Raw genomic sequence first — 25,239 nt, 5'->3', positions numbered from 1 at the left:
CATTATAATGCGCAAGACTCTCTCTCTCTCTGTCTGTTGGTCCTGGAAAAAAAAAGAACAAAGGAAAAATAACGAGCAACGTATATTTTGTAATATATAAAATTGTCAAGGCCCAAGGAAATAAGACACACGGGACCTGGTTGACATGGCCGATCACCCATTATAAAATGGGTCATACGAATCTTTGTATTATTCAAGAAAAAAATAAAAAATAAAAAAATAAGTACCCCCAGTCACGCGTCCAGCATCCCGAACTATACCGTGGATCGTCGTTCAATAATTCATTGGGTCCTTAACTGTAGGATCATTAGATTCTTTTTAGAATACAATATCTCATTCGTAATACCGAGCATTCCTCATATCGTACGAGGTGATAAGTATCTTCACGATATATCAACTAAACAAACAGTTTATACCTTATGGAAGGCCAGCGCGGAGCCCGCGCGAGAACTTCACGTCCCAATAGGGCCCCTATAAGCGAAGGCATGAGATTTGGGTAGTAGGGTCCAGCAAGAGAGACATCCATCCCTGCCGCAGGGGGTCCACGGAGTAATTGTCTGCCAGACACTGGCCACTCCGTAGCCAACGTACCTCTAGGTTAACGCCAAAACGTATTTGATCCGTGGTTCTCAATCAATGATCCCAGCCCATGTACGAGCGCCCGTTTGGATCTGGTTGAGAAAATAAAAAAGAAATTAAAGAAAGTATACTTTTGATCGATCAAATTATTTAAGAGTTACGTCATATAAATTATGATTGTATCCGATACGTACTTATGTACAGTGGCAATGGACCTATGGCTGTTTGGAAATTGGTTCTGTATCGTTGGTCGGTTCTTAGTTTGATTATGGATAGGATACATTTAAGGACTCTTTCGAACGGCTGGTTGGGCATAGATTTGAGCACCTTGGCGCGCGAGAGTGGAGCGATTACTTATACGATTTAATGCAGACAAATAATATTGTAAGGCGCTGCTAACACCAGGGAATATTACCATAAGACATGCGTTCGGTTAGATCCCAACACCGTAGCAATTCTCAACGGTGTATATATGTATATGGAAGTTATATTTATGCATTTATGTATTCACGCGTGTGCTATAAAGGGGGCCCCGTCGTGTGTTGGTATTTATGTATTTATGGTGTCCGTCCTGCCGTGGCCGAGCCTACTGGCCCACAATTAAGCCGCCATTATACGCCATAACCAATGCGTAAAAACTTATTACTCAAGATTTATGAAATCCGCTGGTATTAATGAGGGAGATTTTTATGGGCAACTTCGTTGGATTCCTACTTGGTTTCTCACTCGTGTCTCTTATGATACCTGGTATCACCGTGAAGTATCATTAAATCTATACATCCCTACGCGCAGCTCTCATATTTTCTACCGTCATTTAAAGTGTGTTTTAGTGTCATTACGAATCTGTGTTATCATAATTTAGTCTTTTATCAAAACCCACGCAGTGAAACTTCAAAATATATGTATATAAACTTAAGTAGCAAGATTGGCGTGAGATATAACAGGCGCCATTATTTAGTTTCAAAAATGACCACCAGAGCGCGACATCTTTATATGGTGTGTTCTAAAATGTATTAATATATGATATATATATGCAATACATATAAATTATATATCAGGTTATTCCACGGTCTTGCATACGGTTATTCAGACCAAATGCACCAGCTGAACATGGTTTTACCATAAGATTCAAATAGGCGCGCTAACTTCAGATGATGCGTCTCAACTGAATAACTCTGTATAATACATATATAATATATCTACGTATAGAAGAATAAAATCATAGAGCTCGTCGCAGCGCTGTCAGTAAATTTCGGAACATACCCATAGTAGAAGACTAATGGCTGCGCGCGCACGTAGATGTCACTTTGCGTCGGCAAATACAGGCAAATATTCCTTGCGTTTTCCACTCTCGAGTCCCAATGCGTATATGGATCGTAGATAAAGCCGCGTTCGTAATTAGTTAGAAATAAGGAATTTCACAGTGCAGTTCAAAGGAATCACGACAATTTCTATTAGACGACACTTAGGAAGCCGCAAATGCGATTTCCCTGTACCGAAGTGATCGCGATACTTAAGGTAAATTGATAATTCTACATATGGCCATTAAACGCCTGAGTAGTCACAGGTACAAGGAGCATACATAACCTCAGAGTAAGATTCTCTGAAATATAAGGAAACCTTAAGTATTCGCATAAATACCGTATCTCCCAGGTGCTAGATAGATATTATATTCGAAAAATCTATCATTTACATGGAACGTAGAGAACTGAAAATGGGCTTTGGAATGTTTCGTTCGCGAGTCGAGTGTCATCTCGAGTAATATCATAGCGTGGGAGCATCCACGTAAGAGGCACCGCGTGTTAATGCCTGGAATTATGTATGAGTTTCAATATCAGTGTTAATTACTTATAGCAATCCGATATCAGTGCGGGACTGGAGTGTAAATATAAAACTATAGAGAGCAATTTACAAGTGGCTGAGTACTTTTCAGAGCTTGACTATTTAACGATCGTGACCGTTTCGTTTACCCCGGGTAAAGCTTGCTGGTCGCGCTACGACGTTTTATCGTTGACAATAATTGTTTATCAGTGGCGTGTAATTTACGTCTGGGAACGTCGCCCCTGCCGATGTAATGAAGATTAACGTTATATGGAGCTGCGAATAGAAGAGTCAAGACGCCAAGTGAGTACAACCTTTCGCAGATGTATGCACACATATTACGCAGGAGAAATATCAATTTAATTTATTTATTTTTAGATTCACACTCTACTTAATCCGAGCGTTCACGTTATAAGACATTTATACCGACTGGCAATTGACCCTAGAATCATTTCTATCGTCACATTTCTCATAATTTAATCGAGCCACTTGGAATCTCGTCCACGAGTCATGTGCATTACGGGTTAACCGATTTATACCGAGTGTCGATCTTCATTAAGGCAGCCACCTCGTATAAATTTAGTTCCCTATCAACAAACAATAATCCAGCAATAATAATACATCACGCAGCAGGTATGCAGTTTGCGTGTATCGCGAGAGCTCGAGCCAGGAGAAGAATGGATGTATAGTTTACCTTGTCGCCATGATGCACTAGCCAGCCGTCTTTAATAACGGCATTAAATAATTGACAGGTTCAAATTAACCTCAAAAAGTTATACCAAATGTACGTTTCCAAGCAATGGAGGTGTTAACTCATTTAGCATAGTACATGCATTCAAATTTGTACGTTGTCATATGATACGCAATACACCCGGTATATTAATCCAGTACCCAGATCGGAGATTCCCGTCGCGGAGTTAAGAAATGTTAAATGCAAGTGACACGCGAGTAGATCTTCGATAAGTTAAACTCACGCAAGATCTAGAGAAGGATCCAGGTAAATGAAGTAAGATGCATACACATGGACTCCTTGAATTTTCAGCTAGGATACCGACGGTGCAGGGAGAACGGCTGGAGTGGGGAATGTCTACAAAGTGTTGCCAACTAAGGAGAAATAAATTGTACGTTGTAATACGTGTATATCAGTTATACAGAGCCCTTGGTATTGGATACAAGCAATGAGTCTGGATGGTTGGACGGTTGGCTGCCTTGTTGGTTGGCAGGCAGGCAGGCAAGTTACATCCATAAAATTAAAACCGGCCGACACAATACTTGCATCTCAATCACACGCTGGCGCAAATTGCACCGTACAATCTTTCCGCGTCCCTCTTTACCATATAGTTACTTTTCTCTTCCTGATCGTGTGGTACCACTGCCAGCATTTACTCCCTAGTTACCTCTTTCGAGCTTTTAGTCTCGATCATTAATAATGGATGTTTGACATTATATATATGACTATATACAGGGTGTCCCAGAACTACTTTTGGACCGGAAAGTGCGCGATGGCTGGAGGTGCCTTGAGTACCCTCTCGCAAACCATTTGCCAAAATTCGCAATAGTTTTTAAATGAGAAGCATTTAAGTGGGACCAATCAGAACGAAGGATTTCCGCGGGTAATAGCAGCGTGGTGGGAAGTACACTCACGGATGCCAAAGATAGCTGCTGTGCAATAGCTTCCCACAAATTCCGCGCTTAGCAATTGTTTCACAGGCCGAGTTGCACGTGTAGCTGCTACTCCAGTCTAAGCTAAGACACGCCCATGCCCATATCGGTAGTTTGTCAACGAATCCTAATGATGCCCGCTCAGCTTGTGAAACATTTGTTAAGCGCGGAATTTGTGGGAAGCTATTCCAAAGCAGCTATTTTTGGCATCCGTGAGTGTACCTCCCGCCACGCTGCTGTAACCTGCGGAAATCCTTTGTTTTTATTGGTGCCACTTAAATGCTTCTCATTTAAAAACTATTGCGAATTTTGGCAAATGGTTTGCGAGAGGGTACTCAAGGCACCTCCAGCCATCGCGCACTTTCCGGTCCAAAAGTAGTTCTGGGACACCCTGTATATATACGCTATGGTAAATTATATCACACGATACGGGACTCTACAACGTATGCTGTTAATTTTCATTGTTATCGAAGGCTCTCTCAAGGATCGCCAGGACATTGGACACCCTGTATAGAATAGATTTAGAAATGACAATGGGGAATTCTTTTGCTAAGTCTTGTACTTAGAGTCGAAGAGTAGCCATTCAGTAAGGGTGTCCGTAGACTCACCCTGTAATTGTACGTTTGTCGTTTTAGTTTTATTTTCGTTAAGTTGGCCCTTGGTTTTTCATATGATTTTTATTCTGCCATTAACTCGTGGAACGGAGGGGCCGAGAGGGGGGTTGAACCTCGTGGCGAATCAATACGCCAATCAGCGCAGCCTCTCGGGTGATGAACGATGATGAGAAGCGTGCGTGTACGCGTTGTAATTGAGAACATAAATAATCGGGATGATAGAGATGAACGAGAGTGGCAATTTAATAGGGATACGTTGCTGAGAGAGAGAGATGAATTTCTTTACGTTCGCATTCACTGCGCGATAAACGATTATTAACGGGTAGTTTGAGGTTAGGTGTACGCAGAGTCGTCCTGCTGGTAGTGTCCCCTGGGAATTGGTAAGAACTCCCGGGGATGGTGGAATCATAAATCAGAAGATCGGTAGGGTGTAGATCGGGAAACAATGGCTGAAGATTAGTGGACCGATGATTATCCTTAAGGTCTGACCGCGCGGCTCGTGTGAACGAAGCTTAAACGGTACCGGTCGCTAGGCCCGGGATTAGCTGCTAATTGTTGTTAAGGAATTGGATTAGGCGGTTTGCTACGGGAGGATTTCGCGTTAGCCAATTTAACGGAGTTTCTCCTAGCCAGACGTGATTTCAGCAGGGCCATAAGATGCAGACGAAGAATACTCAAACCATCCTAAAGTCCCTGCCAACAATACGGAATCTTGTCGTACAGGGTAGCGGGGTCAATCTTGTTAACCCAATGACGAAGAGGATCTCCCGCTTGGCTGCAGAAGCTAAAAGTTGAAATTCCTTTTGGGATGCTGGAAAAATGGCCGTGGGTGGTCAAAGTTCAGGATTTTCTAAAAGTTTGCACCGATGGAATCCCTTGGATTATTTTTTCAGCGAAAACTTTTACGGTATGACAAATACGATCGTGTGGATCGAACACGTGTAAGAACTCGAGACCTTCGATGCGACTGCAGCGCATACCTTGAGCTTCTTTTTTTACGGCGTGAAAAGGAACTAATATCAATGGACGTTCATACTTATTATTAGAGGTACCAGTCGACTCGGAGTGAATTGTCAATTTTCTCAAGTTTACCTGATACTTTAATCCCGTACTAAGCACTGGGAAGGACAGTTCGTACTTACACGAGAACGGATTGGCTGGAAGTCCGCAGGAGCGACAGTCGCTGCTTTGCGATCGGCAGCTTAACCGCAATTAACTTTGCATCAATTTCATTGTGTCAGTTCGTTATCTGTTTATACTAAACCGGTTTAAGCGACGAGCTGATCACTGGGTCAACCAGCAACTAATTGGACTGGTTAGGATTAGTCGGTTCGGTTGCCGGTACACACGAAACAGGACACTCTAAATATTTGGCTTTCCTGCTGCTTGTAAACCAATAATCGCTTGACCTACAGGGCGAACAAAGGAAATACCGTTTCGAGTTAAAGAATTTTCTAACAGTCGTATTTTCTTTGTTTATACAGAAGCCAGGCTCCAATTACCGGAAGCAACCACCGACCGTCCAACACGTAGTACGTACTGCCAAGGCGTCTCGACGCTCCTTCAAAATTATTCGGCAACGACGTCTCCGGGCGAGAAGACTTCCCGACGCTCTCTGTCCATCGGGCAACGAGTCAATTAGCTGCTGACCAAACGGCTCTGGCTAATCACTGCCTTGAATGAATCTGTGGTCCGGGACCTCTGGGCAGGGTAGGCGGGGAACAGGGGGGGAGACGTGGATACGGACAAGGAGTAAGGAGGTGGATATGTAAAAAAAAAGTGAAAGAAAAACACTCTGCCTAAATTACGGGCAGACCAATTATATTGCGTTTAAAATTAATTACTAGATTAACCGAAGATAAATCGATGCCTTGACGGCCGAGTAAGTGAGTGATGAGGGATGGGGACTCGCTCGGAAACAAAAGAGTCAGCTTGTCGGTTATCTCGAGAGAGTATCGGTGAGCTGTCGATCGTCAATTATTCTTTCAAATTAATCCGGGGCCCTGACGTCGGGGCCCACCTATTATAACCAATGACTCGTTTCTCCACCTTTTACTGCGGAAACTGCATTTTAAAGAGGACACCGAGAGCGCGCTTTCAATTTTTACGCCAAATTATCCGACAGATGGCGCTGGGTGTTTGGGCGATTTTTATCTTATCCCATGACATATATTCACTGATGCACTTTTCAGGTGAAACTTTTTTTTTTTTTTAATGGGAATATCGTTAGTTGCAAATTTTAATGGTGATATATTTAATTTGCTTGGCGCGACAAGCAGGCGGTGTTCGAGTAAAGCTGTAAAACTTTGCTGTATTAAATTTATCTTGTGTAAATAGCTACCGGCATTTGTATTCCGTAATGGTTCCATAACGCTATCTCTGTTGAGGTTGCAGGCCGTTTCAATTCTGGGTAAGCGATCATCTACATGACCACAATGTTAATTCGACTATGTAGCTAGTTCGTTGCTGTAAAAACAGTTATTTACTTATGTGCGTGAGGTATATGCTTAAGGGTCTTTTAAAGTCGTTTACGTAACGGCGATAGTTCATGGTTCTAAGAGGCCAGTCTTCGTTTGGCTGTCCTCTTAAATATTTTTTTTTTTTTTCCGGGTAAACACAAGTGTCAGGATTTTTCTTTAATGGTCGCCCTGCAATTAAATCAGGACGATTTGTAATTCGATTCGATCCAGCTGGCCACTGCTCGGGATCCTTGGGTATTTTGAGGCAAAAAACAGAGACCCAAGAATTCTACGTGTTCTTACGAACCGTCCGACTCGGTCTTGGTGCTATGATGTTTGTCTTGTTACTTTTTTTAACTTTTTATTTATCTTTTCTTCTAGCCCCCTGCCACGAGAATTCCGCGCGTCTCTGCGATCTTTTGTCCCGGGAGCGTCGTTCGCGCATTAAAAATGTATCAATCTCGCAGGGCTTCTTCGCTCGTTCCGTGAGAGGGTCCTGCGAGTCGGAATGTCCTTTAGGCGTCGTAAAGAATAACAGTCCTATGACAGTGGAATCGAGAAATGAGGAACGATTGGAATTTCGTTTTTCATCGGTGAGACTGCAGATCGAGACGAAGGAACGTTCGAAAAATTCGAGAATCACGTTTGGCGACTGTAAGTCGGGTAATGAGTCATATTTCTCGGTATAGAAAAAATGTTTTTTTTTTTAACGACTTCTTTTAATCGTTTTCAAAAACTTGCAGAACGCTGAAAGAAGTAAACGTTGATCCTCAGAGCTGTGGACAGCGTGTACGGTGCCCATTGAAAGTTCAGCATCCTGAAGAAATCCGAATATGGACGTCGTGAGCCCAAAGTGGATGTGTCCAGAGACCCGTTGGGACCCCCGAAACGAGGAGCAAACATCACTAAAGTGTCAGCAGCATCACAATTCGTAGGGGTCCGCTTGTTAGCGGCCCCAGGGCCGGCAAAAAGAGGCGCGCGAGTGCGAATGCACGAGCAAAAAGCCGGTTCCACGCGTAGAAACAGGAGCAAAGAAAAAGATGCCCGGCTGGTGCTGCGACGGTGGGTGCGATCAGTGGGTCCCCTCGCTATGAACAAAAGAGCGCAAGGGGGACCCAACTAAGTCCGTGGACCCCTCTCTCTCTCCTGCCGAGTCACCAATGTTGGCAATGCTCTTTGGCAGACGCCGACTCGCCTCGGTTATCCCGATTCGCTCGATGTTTCGATACAAATTACACGAAGGACATGGACACGGAACCCGAAGACGCCTCGAGTTCCAGTTCCAGTTCGTCAGGATCAAGAAGACAGGAAGACTGATGTTATCATCAGCTAGTGCTGCTCTCATTTTTTTTTTTTTTTCTTTCATTTCCGTAATACATTCATTTCTTACGGTCGCACTGGGACTTTGTACGGTGCATTATTTTTGCATACACGCATATCGTACCCTGTTACGCAATCTAGTTCTACGCTTTTATCTCGTCAGATTGGCAGGCATTAATTAGTATCTCTTTAATCAGACTGACGCTAATGCTATCCTAGGTGAATGGACTGGAGCACCAAGTGCCATAATACAAAACTGCATAATAATCTGAGGCTGGTCAGGGACTCTGTATGCATATGTTGTTCCTTGCTCTTGCCGTATTAACAGCCATCACTAATACCTACCGTAGGACTCTAACTTGCAACTTAGTTAAACCGGCACTCGGGCTGTCTCCTTATGGTAATTCAGTAACCACTTAATCAGTTGTTGCTTTCCCTGGGCTACATATGTTACTGTACGTATGCACCTACGCCTAACGGTCTCTACTATACGGAACCGGCAAATTGGATGTGGACCTTTAATAGATTGTAAAGGCGTATCGCTGTCTTTTTCTTTTTTCGTTCTCAAGTCGCCGGATCACTCACTCGTTAGGCGGCAAGAGTGGAACGCCTTGACGAGGGCCACGACGACGTGCCAGTGGAAATTGACTTTAACGAGAATCCGCGGATACCAGGCAGAGAGTAAATTCTTGTATCTCTTTTTTTTTTAATTCGAAGCCTCCATCGCCTCGTTCGCTCATTTCATGATGGAAGGGTGGCGAGAGGTGGGTAAGTGGACAAAAAAATGTTGATGTACTAATTATAATTCTTTAGGTGTAGATATCACGTGAAAAATTGAAGACGAATAGAAAAATCGGATGTGGTCACAAGATGCAGGTACATAGGGCGATAAGGTCCTCGGCACAGGGTACGATGATACGGTGGCTTGGAAGTTCAAGAAATGGACAATTCTGTTTTACTAAATAAAACGTATGGTCTTTATACGTATTCATGTATAGATATACCTGGCTATATCCCTACGTCGGAATTAAGCGAACCAAACAGATTGGCTCGGAGAAGAGGTAATAGAGGCTAAACGGTGGCGGCACCTTGATATGCAAACTGAGGAATTTCTGCGCACGGGGACGATTCAGGTATGTGCCGCGCGAGCTATTCCCGTAATAGCGTCCGTTTACATTGGCTTTTAACGTCTGCGAATCGAGCAGCATTTGTCCTCGGTCTCTTTTGGTGGGAAACGATCGTTTCAATACGATCAAAGAGATTCAGGATTTCGTACTATTGCATAACTGTACTTGGGGTTTATAATTTTTGTGAATTTCGCACAGTGTGTATTCTCGTTCTAGGCAAGATTCTATGTCTTATTTTCTTTATTCAGATGGTCATTGAGAATGGCCGTTTGGTACAGCGCAGCTTCCCACTTTGTAAATCGACGCGATCCCTAATTGTCTCGTTGGTCCATGGGGCAAAAAAGTGCAGCGCTCGCACAAGAAAAAGGAAAGGAACCCAGCGGAACCTGCGGGACTTTCGGAGCTCGCGGAATGCCGTGCCGGAACGCATTCAAATCGCCGCCGCTTCGTTTTGCGTCCGTGGATTGACGTTGAGGGATGACACGTTCCTGAGGAGAAGGCATCAAGGGCCTCGGGCCTGTCGTATCGTGAGAGCCTTCCACTCCGGACGCGGAATCGGCATTGGCCGTTCTACGGCCAGTCCGCTGTATGGCAACGAGAGAAATGAGCTTGGATGGAACCGAGAATTTTTGCCGGGCTGCCTTTTCGCCGCTTTCGTGAATCGCTTGACGATCGTGCCGAGAATTGCATCGTTGGGATGCAAGAGGGTGAATGCATTTTGTGCAGTGCAATCGGAGCAATGTTTATTCCGATGAAAATATATTATTTACAGTTGCATAGATTTTTTTTAATCAAATTATACAGCATTAGGTGAGACTTTGTTTACGTGATTTTTGAAATCTTGAAGAATGAAAATTTTATTATGGCTGCCCGTAACTTAGGAAAATTCAAAAAGGAGTGACTTTTTAGGAGAATTTTTGGATATTCTTTCTTAAATGCCATTTTGGAGCAATCGGAAAAAAAAAAGAAAAGGAACGGAACTCGTACGTGTCAGAGAGTGATGGAAGAGCGCAACTTATGCATACCGTGTAAGTGACACGCATGAATAATTCATTCTAATAAAATAATGCAGCCCCTGGACTCTCTTGGTTTCTAAGCAAAAAACCATCGGAATGGCCGATCGCACCGAACCTAGCGACACTTCGTTTTTTTTTGTCCTTTTATCTTATTTCTTTCATTTCTTACGCGCGGAGAAACTGCCGCACTTTTTTCGTAGGGCCTATTCGAAACCATTTTAAATCATTGTGAATCCTTCGGGTTGGTACTGACGTTATTTAACGTAGTATTATTTTACATCGCTGTATCTATTTATACTCAATATTTTTTACAACGAGCGAACGTTATCGACCGTCTACTCTGTCGCAACTGCAATCGTTTCACTTATTACGTAATAGCAAAGAAATGTTTACCAGGATATAAGATTTCAGAAAAATTCATAATTCAAAACGGCTTTACGTCATTCAGGATCAAATACTTTATGTTCCGTTGTAATTTTATCGCATACTTTTTTTTAATATACCTGTTATAGTTATGAAAACTGTTCATTTCGTTTATTTAGAAAATTTTCAAAAATTGTCAATATTTTGCAAATTAATCATATACGTCGATCGGTCATAGATTATTTCGGAGCATACAAAGAAAAATCTTATTTAAAATTATAAATATCACAATTACAGTCGATAAGTAATAAACAGTAGGTAACTATGGCTTGTCAAAAAAAAAATGTGACCATTTTATCGAAATATTATATTTAGCCGATAAAATTTTAGACGTTCTCTCGTTTGTCTTGTTCCCATTGGGACTATACGAAAACCCATGAAATTGTCTTCCCCATCGCATGTAATTTCCATGTTAAAGCACTCGCAACCCATAAGAAGTATTCTTGTATTGGATCAGTCCCGATAAATCCACTTCTTACATTGCTATAAACATATGATGCATCCTATACCCATAAATTCCACATATGGTAATCCACTGTACACGCTTCGCGCGTGTATAAGCCACGTTTCGCATTCTAAGTATTATTTCATCTTCCTTCTCCTGGATCTCAGAAAGTCCCGAGGCGCGAGAATAATCAATTTTCACAAAAATTCACAAAAATGAAACTTCTATTTACCAAGTAATTTTAATATTACCCGACAAAAGCACCTTCGACAACCATAAAATCTAATCTTACCTCAAATCTCGGGTATGCACGTGGCAGCGTACCTTAAGCGCGAAGAAAAAGCATATCAGTAATAAAATAAATCTACACGTAATAACTTATCAGGGGACGAGTACTCGATGATGAGAAACAATGGGCGCAATAACCACCCGACGTAAAGATAGAAAATAAAATTCTACGAAAGGAGCAAAATTTCTATTTTTTATATTCAATTCCAATAGCGCTCGCTCTCACGGTAAATATTTTTATTTTCAGCCACGCCGTCCGACGGGGGCGAAAAAAAAATGTGAAAAAATGGCAGAAAAAACAAGCAGCAAAACGCAGTTCCAGTAAAAGCAGTAGCGACTTCAGGGTGGGTGTCTATTGAATGGTAGGCGACAAGGGGGTGTGCAGGAGAAAGAGACAGGGGTGGGAGTAGAGGGTGGGGGAAGGTTGTCCTCCTGCAGAATTAAAGTCAGCCAGGAAAATAGAATCCCCTCCCCCCTCCTTGCACGTCATCCCCCAACTACCAATCTAAATCGCGCTTTCAATTCCCGCGCGGAAAAACAAACGTGAAAATCGAATGAGGTGGCGAAAAGATGCCCGTCGTGGGAGACATTCAATCGTTTGACCGCAATGCCTTTTGCCAGGAAGGCGGGGGCGTCCTTCCATATACCGAGGACAAGAACGGGCGTCCTCTTAATCGGGTAGCCCCGGGCGCTCTTGAGATTTATGGATTCCCCGGGAATCGGCGCCCGCGAAATTGTCTTGTTTATTGGCTGTTGGCTTTAGGTTTACGATTTCCAACGATTCCGGCACTGACCGTCCCTCTCTTATCCACGAAATACTTCGGGACTCGCGAATTCCCCCCTCGATTTTAATTCAACCTTCGGGAACCTCCCTTCTCTTGTAACCGTGTGCGGAACGCACCTACCGACATCCACAGCACGAAAGAACCTTCCTCACCTTTGGCTACGTTCGTGACCCTCGACCTCTCTCGGGACGAGTTTCTTCGACGAAATGGTCATAGGGGTTGTTGTTGTGGATTACGATGACGTCTACGTTGACAGAGGATTTTTTTATCACTTGGCCCTTTTTAAGTAGTTTCAGTGGTGGGAGGTTATTTTTATTTTATTTTATTTTTTTCATCGATTCAATGAAAATTCCGATGAAAATTCATCTTCATCAACGTACATTCCCGTATTCGTCGAAATTCCTTGAAACGAGAAACTTCAGGATGAATTTAAAATAATTGAATGGGGATGAAAAATTGTCAAACAGTCGCACCGGGCTGAAAAAATAAATCGAAGGTAAGATTGGCAGGGGTAGGTACCGTCCGTCTTATCTGGTTCTGTCGAACGTCAAGATGACCATAAAATATCGTGACATGACACGTGGACCGGTAGCGGCTATACCGATAGAGATCTGTTTCGCAGATATTCTCATGAGGATATTCTCAATTCGCGCGAGTAGTCACGGGTGACGAGATACGTCGGCAAAGAGGAACCAAGAATGGCAAAGGCCAAACATTATAATAAATCAGAGGTCCTCTGACGTGAATGTAAAATTGCCGGAACCGATCTGCTCGTGTATAACACGAGGGTAGTAAGGCCATAGGAAGGGATAGGAGGACGTGCCGTATAGGAAAGGGGATGCCGAAGGTACGGGACCCTATAGGACATATAATACATCTAGAACTGGTTACAGGAGGTTATGTGAGGTTATAACTATAGGAGGGTGGCAGCATGACCATGGACCATGAAGAGATAGTCCATTGTCAGAGTTATTTGTCATGCTGCCTACGAATCTATGGGGTTTTGAATCATCGTGGGGCAAACGATATAGAGTTGAGCCCCGTTACCCCGGACAAGCCTATTGGGACATTATCGATGGTTATGGCGTGTAGCAAGCGCCATATGTAAAGAAAAGAAAAGGGAGGAGAATGATGCCACTATTGCTACTATTCTTATTACTGCCACTGCTTACCGACTGAGCTTCTCTCTGCCTGCCTACCATACCGACAGTCACGGCTGTTCGCTACCATTCGGTACAGTCGCCCTAGGAAATTTACGAGATTACGAGGCACGTTGCTGAAAATTTTTCTCTTTTTATTTCCCCTAATAAATTCTCAAAATCAAAATATATTTTGATTGCCTTTACGAACTGTTCATTGGTAGAATTCAATTGATATATATGCCAGTCTCGTTTTTGTAGCATATTGCAATGTAAATTTAATAATTGAATTACAAGCCCATTTCTCTATATATCTTGTTACACCTGTACCCTATTATACCTACGTTCACATTGAGTCACTATAGTCTAGCCGCCCAATTCCATTTCGACAGGGGATTCAATTCCGGGCTTTGCTACCTTCTTCCCCTCGAGCCCTCAACCCTGCAAAACCAGGGGAGCCAATAATCAATCGGTATGTTTGTTTTAAGTTTCGTCGAAGCGAGATTTTGTTTGTTATTTTTCACGCGCGTCGGATCAGCCGTGCTTCGGTTTGTACAATTTTTTAATCCTTGTTTCTGTCTTTGCTCCACTCGCTGTAGGTAAGCAAATAAATGTACAAAATTGAAATAGCTTCGGTGGGAATCGTTTTTCGCTAACAAAATAATCCCATTGGTTTCATGTATTGAAGTTTTCGAAAATATTCAACACACTCTTCGTCTCTGTTACTTTTGATTGGCTATGTACTCGCGTGGGCCATGTCTTCATTGTCGCCAAGATCCGACGGGACAAATTGGACCGGGAGTCCAATTTACATGAAATCCTAATAAATACTTTGGATTCCCCGGTGATTTAATTTGCTGGTACAAACGCGGTTTGCTGATATCCATATAGATGGCGTGAAAATATTCGGGGTCAGTGACGACAAGCCGGCTTTCATCAGCATTTAAATTGATGGCAGTTTAGGTTAACTTAATGGAAACACACGGTACCGGATATCCCGGCATCTTTTTCTTTTACGTCTTTTAATACTTCCCCTGATTATCTCTCCTGGGTCACTTCCGGTTTGTCAGTAGATACACGCTTCTTCGTATACTCGAGGATCTTTACGCTTTAATTGAAAGCGACGGTATCATTTGTTTGATATGAAGTTGCAAAATGGCGGATGTGATCACTAGTCGTTACAAGGATCCTGGAGCGTAGGTGAGAATGCGCCTAAGTGTTTAATTATTTTTAAGAGAAGAAGCGCCCTCTCTTATTAGAAGGATTTGTCGCCGGAGGCGTCGGGACGCCTCGTTAAAATTCTCCGAAGTGCATATACTTAAGTGCTCGTTTTATTTCGGTTTTAGAGGCTCTCGCGTACCTATTCCACGCGCCTATAAAACTGACGCCTCAATTCCGTGAGGTTTTTTTTTAATTCTTGTGCAATTTCATGAAATTATTCCCCTTGTATTTAAATAAGAGTAGATACGAAGCTAAAATATCCTACGAATGAAATAGTCCTGTATATACATATACCGTAACCCTGAAAATCGAATATATAGGAATCCGTCAATTTACCATATGATCAGAAAAAAATGACTGGAATCAATTAATAAAAAAATTTTTGCACTTCGAAACGCTAATTTTTAATGACCGATATTTTCTAATTTCACGGAAACGCATGAATATTACACCTTGCGTTACACGTTCTCGATCGACGAATAGAATATATCATTCGTATTGTTATTATTATATTTATATACCGTGACTGAAATTATTATGTTTATTCATCATTATATATTTGTGATAACATCAAAAAATTTCTCACTAATAAATTGGACGATACAGACGGTGTTTTGAAAATTTCCAAATTTTCTTTCTCACCCAGCAAATTCAACCCTCGCAAGGACATAAGTAGTACGATCATCTCGATTGTAAAAGAGCAAAAAGAAAATGGCCGTTATTTTACGAAGGTTTATCCAAGGGTCGTGGCGGCCGAGATTCGAGGACCCCGTCATGGCGGCGTTTCGAAAAACGGGGGTGTGCCGGTGTGCGTTAGGGAGGACGATGGTTTCATAAGTTATTGATTGGAGGAAAAGGTGGGGTTGAAACGGTTGCCATGACGACTGAACCTGCGCGCTGCGAAGGGACGTTTACCTTAATGCTCAGGAATTACGGGACGTGATTTCACCCTCGTCATGGAGTACGCTTTAGTGATAATGTAATTTTATCTCGCGAATCGTCGTCATCCCCATTTCCCTCCTACTCGCCCCCATCAAAACCCGACTAATTCATAGACTATAAGAAAGTTTAAGCGACACCAAGACCCTCCCGTGGGCTAGCAACACGTATTTCATCCCCTAACAAAAAGTATACGCCGTCTTCGAAACCCTTTAAATTAATGATTCACGTCCGCAGATTAATCCCTCACGCAGAATCCACAAACAGATCCTCCAGTTCGCTCCTGAAAATTCGGAAGGGGATGATATCGCTGAAGCGACGGATAATCCATGAAATAAGTCTTCGTTGCGCAACGAAGGGCTGGTTCGAGGGTAGAGGTAAGGTACGTATCCATCCCTTCTAAAAAAAAAAAAAACTTCGAATTTAACAAACGCGAAATAAACTTTGTCGAAATGTGATCCTTTGGCAAATCTTCCCTTGGCACGTTCAACCCCTAACATTATTCGAGGCTCTCCAGTACCCGCCACCCTCGGGGGCTGTGCCAAGCCATGGCTACATTAGCTAACTGCGCCCTGATTCGTCCTATCGATCCACCCCTGGAGCAAGAAAACTTCATCGACATTAGGCCGGCAAGCAGCTTTCATCCAGCGAGCATCCCTTACTGGTAATTGCGAAGTTCTTCATCTCCCTTCTGGGAAAAACAAATCCCAGATAAGTCAATGATAAAAAAATATTCCTATCCTACATACGTATCAAGATACTTCTGAAAATTATTTTTTTTGGTAAATTAAAAAATAATTCATTTTTTTTTATCATTTTATTTTTTGACACCACGTAAAGTCATCGAAAAGATCATTTTGCTCCGCGATATATTTTACTTCATGGAAATTTAGATACAATTTTTATATACGTATATTTACTTACTACCTACGGCACGTTCTTGTGCTTGGTAGGAAGTGGAAGCGAGCTTTTCATAATAATATGTAAATCGGTGGATTACCAGGCGCCGTAAATTGGAAATTCAGCAGAGCGCCCAGTACCGACTCCATTGCTACCACTTCTCGGCGCGTTCACGTTCCTATAGCGTCGCGACGCCAAAGTGGGAAACTCCAAAGCGGAGCGTAGAACGGTATCCCAAGTGGGGGGGAGAAAATACAGGGTGAAAGAGGGTAAAACGTTAGAGCCCTACCCATCCAGTTACGAGCCACCCCTGCTAACCATGAGCACCATGCTGGATCATCCCTCGAGGCTCGTTATAAGCATTAGCTAAACGGCGACGCTGATTGGCTCGTGAGAGGGAACGATTTTCGGATATGAGATGACAATGCCACCGAGATCGTTAATACTCGAGTTGAATGTAGGACGGTAGATTTTATGTGACGTCATAAAAGTATCGATCCTTCTCGATCTCATTTATTCACTCATAGCCAACTTCGCTATGCGTCGTTCTGAATTTATTCTCAGATTTAGGTTACGAGGTTATGGATCGGTTTCCCATTTACATTTAATTATCATTGAGACAAGATCATGAGGAACGATGTTAATTCCGACCTTGTCACGTTGGACGACATACTCCTGTATCTTGGTAAATTTCTTCATTCGGATATCCATTTTCTAGATAAATTTTATTTTCACGTCCGGATGAACTTTTTCAAAAAAATAGGAGAATTCGGCATCTATCAAAAGGCTCTCTTCGTGATGCTGATGCCGTTTTGCTTCTTTTTGACTTTCGTCTACTTCACCCAAATCTTCCTCACCCTGGTCCCGGTCGAGCACTGGTGCACGCTGCCCGAAGGAACCGGAATCTCTATAGAGCGTCTGCGGGACATCGCAATACCAAAAGCGGATCAGGTGCCTTTCGAGAGTGGTGACGTTTCCTATTCAAGATGCTGGATCTATGACGTACCCATAGATCAGATAGTGAATGCCAGTCGGTCCAATAAAGAGTGGCCGATCAAGAAGTGTCACAGTTGGGATTATAATTTTACAAGGGACATGCCATACTCTACCATAGCTACGGAACAAGGCTGGGTTTGTGAAATTATGTTTTAATATAATAAAAGGTATTAATAATCAATATATGTTTTAGGTCTGCGATCAAGCTTATCTGGTAAATTTGGCTCAGAGTATTTTTTTCATTGGCTCAATATGTGGCGGATTTTTATTTGGCTGGCTGGCCGATAAGAAAGGTCGCATTCCAGTTCTCGTATGTACGAACGTAATGGGTCTGATCGGTGGTCTCGCGACTACATTCAGCACGGCGTTTTGGCAATTTAGTCTTTGTAGATTTATCGTAGGCTTCGCTTATGACAATACCTTTGTGATTATGTATATACTCGTGCTCGAGTACATCGGTCCTAAATGTCGGACTTTCGTAGGGAACATGTCATACGGTGTATTTTATACTATGGGTTGTATGTGTTTACCTTGGATAGCTTATTACGTTGCCAATTGGAAGACATTAGCCGTGGTTACGTCAGTGCCAATGTGCTTTGTGATTCTGACGCCTTGGATCGTACCGGAAAGTGTGAGGTACAGTCTGACAAAAAAATTGAGAAATCGCGTTGCGAGCATCGTTTGCTCATTTATTTTCAGATGGCTGATCAGCAAGGGTAAAATTGAAAAAGCTGTGCGAATAATACGGAGCATTGAGAGGATCAATAAAACCGACGTGCCGCAAGATATTTACGAAAAGTTTATAGACGACTGCATGGACTCTCCTGAAAGTTCATCCGAAGAGGATTACAATATATTTGTTTTATTTAAGACTCCCAGACTCAGGTATTCATATATTACATAATGTCGATTCGTGATTAATGGCTGGGGGACTTTGTTACCGTGAAATTCATAAGAAGATGGCACTTCGAAAAATCTTTTGTTTCGACTCTACCTGATCGATCAGCTGATTTTTCTATTCCCCTTTCTTTTTCTAGGACCTTTACCGTACTTCTAATCATAGGATGGAGTATCATAGCAATGGTTTATGACTGTCACATACGTTGCTTAGAAAATCTTGGTCATGACGTCTTCACGTCATTTACCATTGGAGCATCCACCGAATTGCCGGCTGAGGTCCTCATTACAATTACTCTCGATGTCTGTGGTCGAAGATGGATGCTTATCGGCGCCATTTTCTTATCCGGATTAGCCTGCTTCTGCGCATGCGTTGCGCCTATTGGAATGTACTATGCGACTTTTGCTATAATTGGAAGATTTTTTTTGAATATTGCATCAAACATCGCACTTCAATATGCCTCCGAATTGCTGCCTACAGTAGTGAGGGCGGAGGGTGTAGCGTTTATTCACAATATGGGTTACGCGGCATCCATGTTGAGTCCATTCGTGGCTTATACCAGTAAAATTCAATATAACATACCAATGATGATTATGGGTAGTGTCTGCATGGTCGCTGGAGTTCTTAGTATTTTTTTGCCGGAAACTCTAAAAGAGCACCTACCTCAGACTCTGCTGGTAAGTCGAGCGGTCACTTTGCGCGTGATAGTTTTTTAATTTATTATTATTTTCAGGACGGTGAATTATTTGGAATTAATCAGAAAATCACTGATTGCCCAATCAAGAGGAAGAATTTTCATACGGTTCTAAATAGACATTATCTTCATGCCAATAGACCAGTTTCACGCGGCGATGTTCTTCGTAGCAGTATGGTTTCCGGTTATACCGGAAATGAAACCCGGCTCAAGGCTCGCAGACAGATAATCAGTGATATCGATACTCGAGAGTCAAGAACGAGCTCGGCTGAGACTCCTGAGGAATACGTGAGTATACTGAGAAAACGTAATGAGGAAATGCAAAGTTCTCAACCGGAAGTAGCTAACAGAAGACAAAAATTGGAAAGAGGATGAGAACGGTAAGCCGGGTTGAATATGGAAAGCTCGACTAACGAAGCTGACACGACGGAATAGGAAATCTAGTTGAAGTCAGGATATTTTGAAGGCTCTGATGATATCGACGCTCAAAGATAATGTAAATAGAAAGCGATGAGTGAGTTTCGATAAAATATTTTTAATCAAAGATTTGAGGGTTTCATTGGATTTTTATAAAAGTCCACGTATTTCTCTTAGTAAAAGCACGAGGTCCAATGCTTGGAAGTGAAAGGTTATTTTGATAGCGAAAAGTCTAAACATACCGATGGTCGGGTCTTAGAGGGTCCCAAAAGGCGATCCTAAAGTATCTGGTTAATTACTAGAATTAGTGACAACAGACCCTTGGAGGACCCGACATGTGGTTTCGTTTAGGTCGAACTTGTCCGCGCAGCAGTACTCGTATTTCGCATTTTTCTACGAAAACACATAAAACCGAAACTGGTACGGTTTTTCGAGTCGGGACACGTAGGCGTGGTCCCTTCGTGCTGGGTGGTTATGAGAATGAGAAATTGCGTGGACTTTGAAAATTAGCAGACTCGATTTCACTCGACTCTCCTTACAAGAACGAGTTTCAAATAAGTTTCGGACGTGCGATTCGCTCATTGCCGTACATAATAAATTGCACAAGAGCAGATAAACACGAACTGAAGAAGTAGAAGGTCTGTAAGCAAATAAAAAGTTAATGAGAATAAAAGTCCAAAAGACAAAACAAGAATAAACGGCGAAAGCAGCCCAAGCGAATGATAGATGAAAGAAATGTCATTAGAGGCAGTCAATTAAAGAGCAAAGTAAGAGCGTCGAAGGACTCGATTGTCGTGTCGGGGACACGCTGAGGACTTTAAATTACCAGTCATAATTGTCATAGCAACGATAATGGCATCAATTACGATATAATATCAGAATTAACTTTGCCATCGATGAAAACGGACGACGCCATTAAAATCGTGCTCTCTCGTCGATGGCAAGATAAAGAGAAGACGCAAATTGAAGAGGTAACAAATAAAAAGACAGAAAAAAGGTGTCAGCCGTATCGTGCTCCATTATCGGACGAGTCAAAGCGACCGGCTGAAGACTGTCACGGTGCGAATCCTGCAATTAAAAACGTTTAAAAAAGAGATCCTCGCAAGTAACCATTATCAGTATCCGCATAAGGTATATTGTGAACGTTAAAATATTCAAGACAGAAAATGTCGCTCGTACGAGCCATAGTCAAAAATGAAACAAACTGAACTCGTCACTCGATACAACTAATGGGACCATAATGACCGGGCGACGGGTCCCTGGGCCCCACGCCCATTGGAAACCAACCAGAAAATGTCCCCCAACGTCCAATAACTCATATCCAAACATACATCGTATACGATGACAATGATCGTTATAGGTCATATACATAGGTGGACCCGTTTGGAAACGATGACGATCCGGTCCCGTCTCCTCCGAGAAGTAGGGGACCACGTCGGTTTCCGGAAAACTCGTAAAGCGAAGATTGCCTCGGGACTTTACGACTTTTCTATCGCGTTTTCGGGATTATTTGAGAAAATGGAATCCTTTGTAGGTTAAGGGGGAGCTTTCAGCGAGTCAACCCCCTCTGGTAGTAGCTTGTGATTTTCTTCGGTGTCAGTAAAGTGGCGCCGAAGTGTTGGTAGAACGTTAGGACCATTTCGCATGGCTGCCAATCCAACTGACTGACTTGTGAAATTGTTAGAAGTGGTTCTGTTTCCGACGTTGAAAAACAGAGGGCGTCAACGTCGACGGACGCCTCCCTTATACGCGCGCACAGTGGCACATATATACCATACTGTAAATATTATATATATATTGTATATATATATATATATATATACCAATTCCATACTATACATAGTAGTATGTACAGCCACGTGTATCGTAGAAATGCAAACCAGCTGTAAAATCGTAAAAGCGAAAATGTTACAAATGTAATGGACTCGGTAGAACCGATGGACTTGGGTGTTTTTGGCGTCTATACGTAAAGGGGAGGTTATGTACCAGAGAGGAGAGAATAAAGCGGAACTAGTAAAAGGACCGAGTACGAGGGTCGAGGAGAGTGGGAAAATGTCAAACGCATACGTCAAGTATTTTACAGCTTCCCCGTCGGCAAAGGAGTCAACGGCTGAGACAGAATGATCAGGAAAGCACGTGAAACCGAGAGGCTCCAGCAGCTCCGTAACGCGTCCAATAAAAGCGAGGACGCCGAGAGTAGTTTGTCGCAACGGTAATAACTCCTGGTCCACGACGCACTGGCTACGTCGAAGACACAGAAAATGGGCCAGCGGGTTAACGATAATGACGATCGGGTTAACTCGCAATGAATCGTTTGGTATAAAGAAAAGTTGCTCATTAGCAAATTACTAATATTTTATTCTGTAATACCTTAAGAACAGCCAGACAAGACGCTCACGACTAGAGATACCGATGAGGAAACTTGGATTTATTTTATGTAAATCGTTATGAAAAGATATTCTTGTTCGATAGCCGGCATGGCAGTACACCGTGCTCGCTAATGGCCGAAGATCTGGAATGTTAGGTTAGGACGCACCTGGACGTGTACGGTAGCGATACCTAATACTGATATGGTCGATATATGAATTTGGTTGGATAATATGTGGTCACCGGGTAGAGGCTAATTAAGCCAAGCAGCACGTTCTCTGTACCATATCCGATAAGACTAAACGGCTGCTGGAAGTGGCTGAGTTCCGTATCGTGGATCAGCAATGGCGCGTTACGCGGGTGATTTAGGATTGATTGGTTCGGTGCACCGGAGTATCGGTGCCGTGGGGATGGTCGACAGGTCGCCGGCGAGTGCGAGCTGGAGAATCGGAGCAAACGTCGTAAATTCATTAATAAATTACGCGAGCCAATTATAATTCTGTCCAATTCCGCGGCGGGCGTGGAGCCAATAAATCTCAGGAAAACAACCCGAGAGCCGTTGTGTCTCGGCGATTATACCCACCTACAACGAGTCACGCACGTATATACTCTTTTTTTCTCTCTCCTTCATTTACTCGCTCGCTCGCACTCCGGTTTCGCCTCTTCGCTTCACCATTCTCACACTAAGCTCTAGTGGTTTCTCATGTTTTCGGCTACTTCGTAAGGTATAGAAAAGATACAAATTTTAATTGACCAAAAATTTTCTCATTTTTTACAATCATTTTTAGTCAATTTTTTTTTGAGGTTAGATTTACGTATCATCACGTGACTCGCATGCGCGAGTCTTTCGTACCGAAAACTAGTGATTAGATCGCTGGTATGGTTTTATGTTATTAGCTGTTCGTTATCGCATTCCCTAGCAATATCGGATATTTTTGCTGATCCTGATTGCACCATCTTCTACCATCTCGTCAAGCTGAGATGGGATTGGCGGCGATGCCGTTCTCATGAGAACGAGCTCAACGGGACAGGTCGTGTCGAAACTGTTAATGCCGTGTTTCATTGACGCCGTTGCAAGAGTCGTTTCTCGCGACTATTTCAATGTTTAAATATAAAAGGTTGACACACGGTCGACCTCTTTTTCATCGTTAAGGCAGCCGAGACTTTGAACGAGTTTTCAGTAAAAATCTTATACAGCCCTTTATGACGTAAGTCAGTCTTGTGATTAAGATTGAAGTACCTGATGATCTAGTTGACATAAGAAAATTAGTAACCATCGTACTGTATATAATTCTTAATTAATTATAATCTACTTGTATCTATAGCGTGAGATATTATTATTATGGTTGATGAATCTAAGTTTACACGTGGTGATTCGGTAGCAGGTCATTCAGGATCTTAAAGGGGTCCCAAAAGCGTTAAGAGCCCAGTCTCCCCTCGTATAAGCCAGCACAGGCATCCGCTCTGAACCGGAGAGACCCATTCCGTCGGTATAGATTTATTTTTTCCTTTTGCTCGAAATCAATTTGTAGAGCACAGTCGATTAATTTTAAGGGAGCTAGTCGACCAGGTGGCTGTCGACCAGGCTGAAGTCTCAGCGAGCTCTAACCTCTCTTTACGTAGCTACTTCGTTTATATAGACCAACACGGAGGTCATTGAGGGTCGAAGAGATCATTAATGATATTTCCTCCTATGTTCCTCTTATTTGAATATCATTTTTTACCACAGAACATTTACATTCGAACCACTTACAAGGAAGGTTACCTTGGTGACGTCCCGAAAAATAGGATGTTTTTTTAATATTTTGCAGAGCTACTCAAGATACGTATGCAAAGAAATTAGCAGCCCACTGGAAACGATTTCTGGAACGTTTCGTGCATAAATACCACTATTGGTCTTAGAATATGTTAGGGAAAAAAAGAAAAAAAAATTCTGAAACACAACGATCAAAAAGGTAGATGGTGTATAGCTTACGAGATACACTGAAAAAAAAAAACTGGGAATCCAACAATTTTTTAGGGCTATTCCGACCCATCAATTGTTCATATAGGATAATTTTTTGCATACGGATGTATTTTGAGTGGCTCTGCAACATATTAAAAAAGATTCTATGTTTCGAAGCGTCGCCAAGGTAATCTTCCTTGTTAGTCATATCAATCCAAGTGGATTTAGTGTGACAGAAAATCAAGATTAAATTAATTTTCCTTAATTAGCACTTAAGTAATCGTTACTAATTAAATTGGTAATATCGAGAAAAATATTCCTGTTGCCTACCATAGGTTCTAGCAATACTTTATACTTGGAACATTCAGGTAAATCGAAGTTTCGCTACTGTTTCACAATCAATAGACACCAATCCAATTGGCACGTAACTGCCAACTGTAAGCTGTCATTCCCCAGTTTCACAGGAATCAATTGCAGCCCTCCGCACTTCAGTGGGCCAGACCACGAAGGATCTACCAGGAAGACAATTTCCTTTTTGTTCGGTATCGACCCGTGGGTAAGTCCCAAGTGATTCTAAAAGGGGGCGGAAGTCGTAAGGACGGATCAGCCGTACTGGCGCTGACTACGCCGAGGCACCGTCGAGGAATCCACACGGCTGCTACCGGAATCCAGAGTGAACGCAGCCATGCAGCTTTGGTTTTGACGCCATCGACTAGAGTCCCGACTGCTTGGTAGTAACTCGAAATTGCAGGAGCATCTCCACCGGTAATTCCCATGGGTTTGGTTTACAGTCAGGAGTCCCTGGTGGTGGATCTTAAAAAAAAAAAGGAAAACAAAAATTGTGAAAATTCACAAAGCCTCATTTCACAGGCTCAACGGTAAGAGCGCTAAACAAACAGTAGTTGTCCGCAGCAATCACCTCAATCTTCCTGATCGTTTCTAACCTAACCTAACAGGAGGAACGGAAGGCAGAGACAAAAGAAGAACTGGGAGAAGAAAAGGGTCAATCCTTCCGAGAGAAGATCGGTGTTCTATGAGTGCTAGGTGAAAATTGCCAGGTTGTTCGAGAAGCAACGAGCCGAGGTGAAAGATAGTTGGTTGCTGAGCTCATGCGATTTTATCGACTGAAATTGGTCAGAAAGTCAAGACTCGCGTCAGGTTTGAGTCAAGACTTGAGACTCGAG

General features: G+C 42.6%; 1 protein-coding gene and 1 long non-coding RNA gene across 5 annotated transcripts; both read left to right on the top strand.

The window, feature by feature from the left end:
* Positions 1-1,991: 1,991 nt before the first annotated feature.
* On the top strand, positions 1,992-11,087 carry LOC107268645. 4 transcript variants are annotated; one of them, XR_003059969.1, is made up of 5 exons: positions 3,462-3,521; positions 6,161-6,868; positions 7,517-7,789; positions 7,879-9,588; positions 9,831-11,087. It is a non-coding gene; the product is annotated as an uncharacterized LOC107268645 (long non-coding RNA). The 4 variants fall into 4 exon arrangements; XR_003059970.1 differs by having other exon boundaries at positions 6,161-7,789; positions 7,879-9,136; positions 9,269-9,588; XR_003059968.1 differs by lacking the exon at positions 3,462-3,521 and adding an exon at positions 1,992-2,097 and having other exon boundaries at positions 6,161-7,789.
* Positions 11,088-17,297: 6,210 nt separating this feature from the next.
* On the top strand, positions 17,298-19,786 carry LOC107268640 (organic cation transporter protein-like). The gene is made up of 6 exons (XM_015741628.2): positions 17,298-17,423; positions 17,502-17,869; positions 17,928-18,370; positions 18,434-18,619; positions 18,772-19,309; positions 19,366-19,786. The coding sequence occupies exons 1-6, from the start codon at positions 17,366-17,368 to the stop codon at positions 19,699-19,701; spliced, it is 1,929 nt and encodes a 642-aa protein (XP_015597114.2). The 5' UTR covers positions 17,298-17,365; the 3' UTR covers positions 19,702-19,786.
* Positions 19,787-25,239: the final 5,453 nt, after the last annotated feature.

This window comes from Cephus cinctus, unplaced genomic scaffold, assembly GCF_000341935.2.
Source record: "Cephus cinctus unplaced genomic scaffold, Ccin1 Ccin1_scaffold0577, whole genome shotgun sequence".
NCBI classification, from domain to species: Eukaryota; Metazoa; Arthropoda; class Insecta; order Hymenoptera; family Cephidae; genus Cephus; species Cephus cinctus.
This window is presented reverse-complemented; position numbering and strand designations above follow the sequence as displayed.